At 43.4% G+C, this 11,080-nt stretch overlaps 1 protein-coding gene across 1 annotated transcript; it reads right to left on the reverse strand.

The window, feature by feature from the left end:
• Positions 1-478: 478 nt before the first annotated feature.
• emilin2b (elastin microfibril interfacer 2b) lies at positions 479-10,977 on the reverse strand. The gene is made up of 9 exons (XM_010738900.3): positions 10,629-10,977; positions 10,337-10,462; positions 9,139-9,320; positions 7,231-9,000; positions 2,192-2,401; positions 2,055-2,111; positions 1,921-1,971; positions 1,647-1,763; positions 479-1,293 (listed from the first exon to the last, which is right to left on the reverse strand). Exons 1-9 carry the CDS (start codon positions 10,769-10,771, stop codon positions 962-964), a joined length of 2,988 nt encoding a protein of 995 aa, XP_010737202.3. The 5' UTR covers positions 10,772-10,977; the 3' UTR covers positions 479-961.
• Positions 10,978-11,080: the final 103 nt, after the last annotated feature.

The raw sequence follows: 11,080 nt of genomic DNA on the forward strand, positions 1-11,080 counted from the left end.
TGTTAAAAGAACAGAAACACTTCATGATCTGTAGATACTGCTGCTATTTAGTATTCAGTGTTTTTTTTTTTTTCCAAATTCAGATTTGACGAATTCAATGTTTTTGCAATCGTGAAAACTACAGTACATGGACGTCAATCCCTCTTTTTGTTTTTATTCTGCTCGGTATAAAAACGTTACTTTCTATGAAAGTGAAACTTCTGTGTGAACAGAACACACTGTATTTTCCTAGTTTTTTGTTGCTTCGGGTGTTTTTCTGTAGATTATCTCGTGATAATCCAGTTTACATGACGGTGTAAGCACAAAGTATGTTTTGGATGACGTGGCTGCCATTTGTTAGACAGTGTGAGAGACAACATGAATTACTAAGTCCTTTTTATAGTGTCAAACTTTAGTTCTACTGGACATAAACTGTGTATAAAGAGTATATTTACGTCATGTTATTGTGTTAATAAACTGGTGGATAAAATGTCCTATGTTTGGATGATGCTTTAATAAAAAACAACTGTATTTGAAATAACAATCAAAGCTTATTTTGCACATTCTTGACAATTCAAGCACCAACAAGAAGATGAATCTGTGTGAACTGGAACTGTACTACAAAAAAAACATCTGTAATAGATTTCTGGATCAACAAAGAATTCAGATTTTAGCACAAACAGTTCATTAACATCAGTAAAATACTGGGTGACTGTTTGTTCTTAAATATTACTGCAGTGACAATTAAATGTTAAAGCAAAATATATATTTGTAAGAAACAAAACATAATAAAAACAATAAAAAATAAAACAAATGCAACGTAAACACACTATATATTAATACTCATGAAAGAAATAATCTTGCTTGCTTTTCTCCATCTGGTAAACTGTCTTAAAATAACATCACTACAGTATTAGTGTATCCTCAGTATTGTACACCACACTCCATGGCTTATATAAGGTGTCTTTAAAAAAGAGCAGGGCTACCGTTTTGATGGGCTGGGGTAAAGAAGCACGGCGCTGAAAGATGACAGGATCTCAGAGGAGGCTGAGATGGCGAGTTTTCCAGCCGTCAGGACCAGTCCCACTCGATCTCCTCTCTTCAAAGGCAGGACCAGGCTCAGCGAGGTCGAGCTGCTGCAGTTACATTGGTCATGAGACGACGGTGCCGTCACTCCTGACAGGAAGCCTGTGGAGTCCAACTTCTGGATGCTGCGACTGGACACTGATAGGACCGCCTCGACCCTCTCACCTCGCTGGGCTGCGAGCACAGCGGTTACCAGGTAGCGGCCTTCTGTGGGAGCTGTGAAGATACCTGAGGACACAGAGAGAAGCAAGTCAAAATATCTTAAAGGTCCAGTCCGGAAGATTTAGACTGCATCTATTTAACCATTGAACTTTAACTCGCATCGACTCTTAGTGATATACAAAGTTTCCTGATGGACAGTAAAGTAAATTGTCATGCAATGTAAGCTGCCAATTGCAGTAGGCTAGTCTACCGCCGTTGTTTTGAACCACTGGGAACTATTCACGGCGGTATGTGGAGGAATATAGATGTGGAGTGGATCCAGTGTCGTGCCAGAACCGGAGCTGGGCAAGCTTGCGATGTTATCCGATTAATTCCATAACAAAGGTTTATGCTTTATTGTCTGGGCCGGTAATAATCACCTGTATGAGCATTGTAGTGTCCTCCATCGTTGACCAGAACCTTGTTGAATCGAATGATCCCAATCTCTCCCTGGAACGACGGCAGAGTCAGGCCAGCTGAGAACGACGCCGTCTCACCTAAACACAGGAGAGGGGGAAAAAAATCACAAACGAGTCCAAGACCCCAGCCGAGGTTTGAACCAGGAACCTTCAGCGCTAACCACTGTGCCACATCACAAACAATCAAACGTTATATGAACAGAAGCAGGTTGTTGTATAATGGATAAACTCTGACCTGAAGCCTTGGCAGGTTTCTGTGGTGACGGTCTGTGCGGCAGGTTCACATCTGTCGATCAAAAGGCAAATAGTCATCCGCTCTTCAGAGGTTGAGAGTTGTGATGCAGCACAAAAACATTAAAGTGTATTTACCTAGGATTAATGGCGTGCTGGGCTTTAGTGAGTCAGTGGATTTGACTTGGGGGGTAGCTATAAAAAAAAGAAAAAGATGAGACACGTGAAACAATGCTGGGAAACATACTGAGCAGAGTGAACAGAGTGAGTCTCACCTGGAGCTCCAGCAAAACCCTGAACGGGCATCATGCTGCCGTCAGTCCCCTTGGGCAACTTGGACGAGGTCATTCTGCCGGGGGGTCCCGCCTCTCCGGTCTCCATTACAGGTGGCTGTGGGAGGGAGGCATCCAGGGGGACAACTGGCACCGTAATGATCTTATTTGAACCCTGGGGAAGTCCCGTGTCCTCCACAGTAACCTGAACACCTGAAAAAGACAGATAAGGCAGTGAGCGATGGGACTGAGGGTGCAGGTCAGATGAAGACAGATGCAGGGCCAATTGTTTGGAGGTCAGATGTGTTAACAAGCCAGCTGGTTACATGGTGACTCCTAAACCTCACTGCTATAAGTCAAGTCAAAAAAATGTCAATTATGAGCAGGAGAGGCTGCTGACTGGGATATAAAAAAGTGAACTGAACTTTGGGCCAACTGCAGTAATCTTCACTTTACAGCAGCAGTACCTTCTGTAATTATATATTTTTAGTAGTAAATCTTGCATGCAGACGTGCTGATGCTGTGAATCCCATATTGCCATAAAAAGCAGGCTTGCACACTGATTTTCAGCATTGCCGGGTGTAGTGTGGTGGTTCTTAAACTGGGGGCAGGGCCACGGCCGGGCGTCGGACATGCCCAGGGGAGAAAATGTGGAAAGCGCGTAAAGTTAAAAGAAGCAAATTCACAAAGGAACAGTAAGCTACTGAGTGTGATCTGATGCTGATACAAGGCAATCAAGATTTATTCAGATGTCAAATAAGAAACTCAAATTCACTATGAATATAACTCATAGATTTTTGTGTTTTGTGTCCAAAAATGGGCAAATTTGGAGCAATTTATCTTGTTTCATTTGAACATTTGAACAACACAGTTTGAGACATCGACAGAAAACCACTGTCAGCCTGTGCAAGCAGAGACTCGTGTCTGACCTCCAATACCGCAAACTATAGTCTGAAAATGTTAGATGAAAAATGAGATACCTCTCTGACAGCTAACAGAAATTAAAAATGATGTTTCACAATTCACTGGACTGCTTTCCTTATTTAATTTGACACTATCAGGACTTTCAAATGACTCGTTGGCACCAACAAAGATCGACAAACCTCACAGGAATAACGTGCAGTTATTTCTAATGTCGTATTTCCACTTTTCCCACTTTAATTTTCACCACGAGAAACGTGCAATTGTGTTTATGTTTATGCCCGGGCTACCGCTGACTCTCATTAAACAGCCTAACAGTCAGTGATTACCTGGGCCTGTTATTACGGTCATAAACAGAGAAAATGACAGACCACTGGTCCATCTCCCATCATATTGTGATCAGGTCTGAAACTACATGTGCCGCCGCATTCCTGAGAACCACCAGTGAGACGAAAACCTGGAGTTTATCAACAAATCAAACCCCTACTGGCTCGGGGGCACATAGTCGCCGTTACCCTCTGGTCTGTTCCAAAAGGAAAAACCAGCACATAAAAGGCATACCAGCAGCATACCAAGGCAGGGCCACATGTTCAATCACCAGACAGTTTGTCCCTTCACCCTGGGGAAAAGGGTAATTTAGTGTAGAAGGCAAGAAAAGTCTGCCTGTTAAACACACATGTGCAGAGAGGAACTGGTGTGTAACCGTAAAAACAGCACAGGGGGTAGAGTCTGCGCACATGTGCATCTGTTTCGCCGCTCTGCATTTGTTGGTCGTGTCGCTCCTCATATAAAGCGAGGTATGCGCTCCAAGTGAGTCGCCTTTGATGGGAGCCATTCAGATTTCAGACCATGAGGATAACATAGGCAAACACATGATGTACTATACGCGAGAGTGTTTGTCATGATGAAAGAGCTGAGCTGTAAACAATTGCAGCTGGATCTGCTCTACATCCTTCCACCAAAGTACCATGGGAAACCCTCGCTTTGTTGTTAGTCACCAGGCACTCCGGTTCCAAGATACAACAGCCCCTTGTGTTATAAGAAAGGCCACTTTTCCCCCCATTACATACCACATAATGACTGCACAGCAATTTGGTGAGTGTTGACTTTATGAGTCACTGTTAGCCGAAACAAACCTCTGAAGACTTTTCATTTAGGAATCAATAAATCCAGCCGCAGGAGCTAAATTTCTCCCGTCAGATAATCTTACACCGATTCCGTCGGGATAACAGTCTATAAAATGAGCAGCCACCAAAACGCTGGCAGGCTTTACGGTCCTTGAAGTCGTTGAAGTCAGATCCCATCTTGTTTTTTGGTGCGCAGGGTTATCGGTGTTTGACCGCTGACTAGAGTGTGTCATCCTACAGCAAGTCTCCTTATCTCTCATAGGTCAATGACCTACCAGCTTCTCCACCGAGCCTCGTCAGAAGCAGGAAAGTGTGTTTTCTTATCTCAGAACGTCCTCATAATAGAGCTCCACGATGCTGTTTTTAAGCTGGTTGAGGCCACCTTGTCAAACACAATGAGAAGGATGTGCTTTAACGCGGGAAAAGGGATTAGGAACCCGAGGAACAAACTGAGGAAGCGGCGTTTTGTGGTGATAAATTACTCAGTGAGATTTTCACCAGAGGAACAATAAAAAAGGAGGAACATCTCAACGTTTGGGGTCATTTTCATGGATGAGATGTGGTCAAAAGCTCCTAAAAAAAGCTGCTGAAGACCATGAGATGTGGATCTTTTATGAAGATTTTTTGGTGTAACTTTAAATAAGTCATTAGTTGAGTCTTGATGAAGGGTTTATATGTTGTAACCAATGTCTTCATTCATAGTTAAAGGTCCGGTGTTTAAGATTTAGGGTGCATAAGAACTGGATCTAGATAGGGCCTTTTCATACATTTCGCAGCAACCATCATGTTTGGAACAGGAGGGTTAGATGGGGTTGCAATCTGCAACACACTGGACCTTTAATAAACACTTTACTAATACTGCTTTATACATTAGTTATAGGGCATTACTATGAAGTATATGTGGTTGCCAGGTTGCAAAAATCCCTTTATCACTTCTGTGTTTATTTTCCTTCAGCTACTTTTGGAAACACCTGTAGAGTATCTGGACCTAAATCTATGTATTAATATTCACTAGTCTAGACTTGTGGAGCTATTAGAAAGTGTTTTATTTATCAACAGTTGAGCAACATTTATAACTGCATTATTACCAAACAAGAAGGATAAACACTAACCATAAAGATTTTTAATATTCTGGCAACCCAAAGTTGTTTTTATCAATGGGTTAAAACGGATCTATAAGGCATTATTTAATGGCATTTATCAGCATCGTTAAAACCTTTTATAAATGGTGTCTTGTTGGCCTCTGGTCAAGACTGGATGCTCAGTGTTTTCTCAGCTTTGAGCAGCTGTAGCTGTGATACACATGCACCGGACATATGGCCCACTGCTGAATGAAGAAAATGGTTTTCAAACAAAATCTCAGAGGCTTTTGGCTCATTTCTTTCATGTTGTATCAACACGCTGTAATAAACCAAAAGTGAGAATGTCATGATTAGTATGCAACGAAATCAGCTCAACTATGACTTATTGCATTTCTCTTTGGCCCTTTCTTCCTGACCCATCCATTTAAGGTTAACAACTGGTATGACATCATGGTAAGCACATTGACAAATGGCCCCTGGGACTCTGGTGCAGCTTTGAGTGTTTATTTCAACAGAAAAGGAACTCAGCCGTGGAAGTTAAAAAACTGGGTGAAGACTGCAGTCGGATTCGAAGAAACAGAAGTAAAATGAAGTACTAACGAGGGTTTGGGGAAAAGGAGTGGTATAAATGTCGATTCAGTGGCACCTAATCTAAACACAGTGAAGCTCTTAGCTCTGAAATAAAGGCACCCTTGAGAGGATTGCTGATAAGCCGAGTGGAGATTTATCTGTAATGGACTCGTCCAAACAACATTTTCCAGTCTCTTAAGATAAGCAATGAGGGGGAGACAATAGGATGAGACAGTTGGCAGGGCGAAGACAAACAAGGAGCCAAAGTTTTCTCAGTGAGTAACATCACTTAGCATGAGTGGAAATCATGAATAAATGTGCCACCGCTTGCAAAACTTACCAATGACAGAATGATGAATTAATGCCATATTATGAGCCATGGGGTGGAGTGGCAACAAGTCATCACAGATTGAGTATTTGGCAAAAATGAGTTATAGAGATGAGAATCAGAAGCAAAACTGATGCAAAGCCTCTGGTTTAACTTGGACTAAAACCAGAACAAGAACCAGGACTATTTTACCTCCTAGTAGATTCTGAAATGGATCATATGCTGCATCACCTGCCCCATAAACCAATGACTGAAAACTAGCCGGTCCCAGAGGAAGAGACTGGGCTCGTAAACATTATGGGCGTGCTTCTAGTTCACATTTACAACTGTGAAAGTCAGAGAAGTCCAGCTCGGTCTCATAGGCTCAATTAGTGAGCAGACTCATACAAGAAGTATGCGGTGATATGAGAATCCATACTCTCAAATATGCTTACAACAACACAACTCAGCCTCGCAATAGTATTTAGCATTAATCCTAAATAAATATCCAAAGATCTGCATGATGAACAAGACTCCCCTGATGCTCTCATGTTTAAAAATTAAAAAGTTTATGAACAAACACACTCATAGATGCAAAAACTTGGATGCACAAAAAAAGCCAAGTGAGCAATATTTCTTTATGCCAAGGCATTGCTCAACACAAGTGGGGTCTATTAAAATCAAACATGTGTCTTTAATCAGCTCTGCCTCCTTTAACTGAGAACATGGTTAAATGAAAGTCCAACTTCCTTTCGCTCTCAGAGAGAGACACAGTCAGACTATGATACACACCAATGGACTCAAGTCCAAGCCATGATCTCAAAGGTTTGGAAATATCACAGCACAGTTTCTACTACTGAAATCTCCATGGACACCTGAAGAAAACCATGGAAAATGTAGTGCCGCATGCAGAGAATAGTCATCATCAGTGAACTGAGTCATTCACATTAACCATCATAAGCTAGTGGTCATACCAGACCTTGTAGCAGTGAAATCCTTGAGTGCATTGACTTCAGCAACAGTATAAAGAGTTACCTGTCTTTCCTTGATTGTTGTTCACTAGCGTCTGGAGGTCTCCGGCTACATTAGAGATGTGGTTCTGGAGGTTCTGACAAGTCCCCCGCAGTCCTCCGATATCTCGGGCGTGAGCTCTAACTGTACCATTCAGCTGATTCACACAAGTCCACAACCCGGTGACGTGTTTATTCAGACCCTCTTTGATCCTCTGAAGGCTACTGGAGATAGGGTCCAGCTTGCCGCATAAACTCTCCACACTAACAATGCGGCTGTCCATGTGGGCGATCTCCTGCTCGACGTCTTCCGCTTGCACCCTGCAGCGGTCGGCCTCGGCTTTCACCTCCCTGCCCAGCTCATCCAGCCGGCTTCTCAGCTCATGATGCTGAGTCCTGTGGAGCTCCAAAAGTTCCTTGGCCTCCTGCTCAGCCCCTGTTTTAACTTGACCCCAAGTAGAGTTGAGACTCTGCAAGGACTGAGACTGCTGGTGGACCACATCTATCAGCGAGTCTTCCAACCTGCCCATACGTCCTTTCAGATAGCTCAACTCATCATGTACGTTCGTAATGCTAGTGCTGGAGTTCAGGAGTTTCCCCTCTACGGCTCCAAGACCATTTATTTGGGCTTTTAGACTCGTCTCCACAGCATCTACAGCTCTTCTGCAGTCCTGAAAGTCTTGTTGAATGTTTTCTATAACACTAAAATTAGCACTGCACTCCTTTGTGCACATCTGGTCCAAGACATCGAATCGACCCTCGAGAGTTTGAACAGAGCCCTTTAAAGAGTTTATGTCACTCTGCAGACCACCAGATGGGGAGTTGATGCTTGTATCTACCAACATGGTGGTGAGTCTGTCTTCCATGGAGGCCAGCTTGTCCTCGAGAGTCTCGCTCAGATCTTTGATGGCCTCTGCTTGTTCGACCTTCAGCTTTTCCTCCACAGAGAGGCACTGGGCTGCTACAGTCTTCTCCGATGAGTTACAAAGTATCTCAAGGTTCTCCACTCGAGCCAGAACAGAGTCAGATATCCGGGTGTCTTCCTTTCCTGGATCAGCCATCTTGGTCTTAAGGTCCTGGATCTCGTTGCGGAGGTCAGTTTCCTTTGAGTCCATGAGCTCAGCCAGGCTGAGGTAGTTTGCTTCTTGACCCTCACACTGCTCCCGAACTGACACGATCTTATAGTCGCATGAGTTCTTCAAGTCTGCCATTTTGATATCCATACCCTCCATTAACTCTTCTCTCAGAGCGCGGATCTTCTCGTCCAGATAGGCACGCAGGTCTACATCATGGGCTGGGGGAGCTGGAGGAGGTGTGGACAGCTGGTTCTGAGCAGCCTCCATTAACAGATGAATTTGTCCGTCATGACGGTTCACACGCCCCAGCAGGTCATCCAGGGTATTGCTCTTGGACTCTAGATCGTCCGAGACCTGGCTGATCTTGTTCATGACCTCATCCATCACTGTTGTATCGCCCGCGAAAGAGAAATCCTGCACCTCAATAGTTTGGGTCTCTGCGCCTCTCGCACTGGCAGGCTGTCTGACATTATTCAGCAACGTAACCAGCATTTTGCTGGCGTCCTCCTGGAAATCCAGTCTCAGGTTGGAGGACATGTCAGTCATTCTTGCCTGCATGTCAAGGACCATCTGGGACAGTCGCTGCACCTCCTCCTCCAGGTGTTGCGCATTTTGATATCCTCCATGACCCCCTTGTGGTCCGTGACCTGTCTGACCTCCAAACTGCCCCTCCCCTACCCAGGGATGGTTCCTCGGGGCCTCGGTTCGCCGCTCTGGAGCTGTACCAAGAGCAGAGGGTTGAGAAACAGGAATAAGAATGCTTTTATTCTGACATTTTCCCAACAGTTACGTATTTGTTTAATTTGGTTTCACATATTTTCATGCCAGACTTCCTAAGATAGAAACATGTATTTCACCTTGTTGGGCTGGAACATGTCCAGAGGCAGAGGGAGCATGAGGCAAGCGCTCGACTTGGATGAACTTCATGTCTTTGATCTCCCGGCAGTCATGACCCTGGTACCCAGGGCAGCACCTCCACTCCAGTTCTGTTACAGTCTTGTATGCAATCTTATACATGGGCCTAAAGTGGGTCCGATATCTAGAAATGAAGACATGAATGCACTTTGTTCTATTATGTACAGATGTCCGTGCCAAATGTTTGACAGAAATTGGGAAGAGGGTGTTTGGATACTCCTCACCCTCAGACTGGAACGCATTACAGAACGTTATAAAATTTTATGATCTGACTTCTTTGAATGTTTTTAAATCCACACTGAAAGACCTGGATACAGATTCGTTGGGGTGGCATTGCGTAAAAAACTCTTATTCTTGGATTCACTGTTGTACTTTTGAGATGTTATGTGTTGTAATACTTTCTGTTTTGTCAATGTTGTCATATCTGTTTTAATTTACTTGCTCTTAATTTGTGCTGCTGAATGTTTTGGCCACAACTCTCTTAAAAAAAAGACATTTTTAATCTTTTCCTGGGTAAATGTGGGTTAAATATAACTACTCAGTATGCGACTGTGCAAACCCCCCTCTCATAAACACAAAGTAAACTTGGACAATAAAATCATTTTGCAGACGACTAGGACTAAATTAACACATGCTACATTTGCAATTAATTAATCATGCAGAAAACAGATGAAGGCTTTCCACCCTTGTGTGTGTTGCTCTATGAACACTGAGGCAAAACAAAGAAAATCAGAGTAATGGTGGTCCATGTGTGCCATTCATGAAGATTCAACACAGATGCCTGAATATTTTTGCTTCATAAGTCATAAGTTTTTTTAAAGATTCTTCTAAGAATAAATGCCCATTTCAAGAAAAGAAGGCAAGTAAGCCCTGTAATTAATAATACACAAACAATAAAGTGTTATGAAAAGCCTGATTAGTTTGCTACAATATAAATGAGTGGCAACACAACTGTATTTTAGGACCTTGATACCCAACAAAGCTTTAAAACTAAATAAAAATATACAACATCTCAGTCCTAAACTCACTACCTCTGCATCAGTAAAGATAAAGGCATTGCATCATAATGGTAAAAATACTAACAAAGGCTAAAAAAAACATCTGTCCTCCACCCAGTGCCCCGCACTTCTGGGAACTTACATCACTTGTTGCTCACAGTTTGGCAGCTCCGGTGGACACGGTAAACCCTCTGGCTGCACGAAACTCTCCGTGCCCCCCACGACGGCACAGCTCACGTTTTTGTGCACAACGTAGGCGCACCAGTTTCTGCGGAAAACCACCGATTAAAAAAAAAAAAAAATCACACCTCATGTAGTGAGATCACCGCATGGGTAACTTTTACACCATGCTTAAATTTACGCACAGGAGATAAACGCCACAAATCAATGAGCTTTTCAAGAACATGCACACGATAAAGACATTCATTACTCACTTATTTCTCTGGCGGGTGTCCGTGCCAGAGTATGCATTTCCCTGGAACATGTTATACTGATAAGGTGTTCCACTGATGAGAGGAAAAGTTATTAAAAGGTGAAGAAGCAAAGAGGCGCAGGGTCCGCTCTTCATGGTTAACATACTTAAAACTCCTCCAGTATCTGTACTCAGTAGCAGTGAGGGTCTGTGGTCCAGTGATCAGTGAAGGCACCGCGGGTTGTTCCCTCTCTCTCTGTGCTGCGCAGACCTAAACAAGCTCCTTCCAGATGGGAGATTGGATGTGACGTTTCGGGACCCCCTCCAATACTGACAGATGCCTTTTTTCCATTTCTCAGATAGCGCGCACACACAAACACACACGCATACACATCCACTGCTCACATCCAACTCTCTTTCGGCATCCAAAAACACATACATAATTTCCGGAGGCCTAAATTTGGATAATGATTG

The sequence above is a fragment of the Larimichthys crocea genome, chromosome XXIII (assembly GCF_000972845.2).
Source record: "Larimichthys crocea isolate SSNF chromosome XXIII, L_crocea_2.0, whole genome shotgun sequence".
Taxonomy (NCBI): domain Eukaryota; kingdom Metazoa; phylum Chordata; class Actinopteri; family Sciaenidae; genus Larimichthys; species Larimichthys crocea.

Coding starts and splice junctions, on each gene's coding strand:
- emilin2b (XM_010738900.3), bottom strand. CDS start 10,771: ATGTTAACCATGAAGAGCGGACCCTGCGCCTCTTTGCTTCTTCACCTT. Junction 10,463..10,628: donor GACACCCGCCAGAGAAATAA/GTGAGTAATGAA, acceptor GGTTTTCCGCAG/AAACTGGTGCGCCTACGTTG. Junction 1,294..1,646: donor ACACTACAATGCTCATACAG/GTGATTATTACC, acceptor CTGTGTCCTCAG/GTATCTTCACAGCTCCCACA.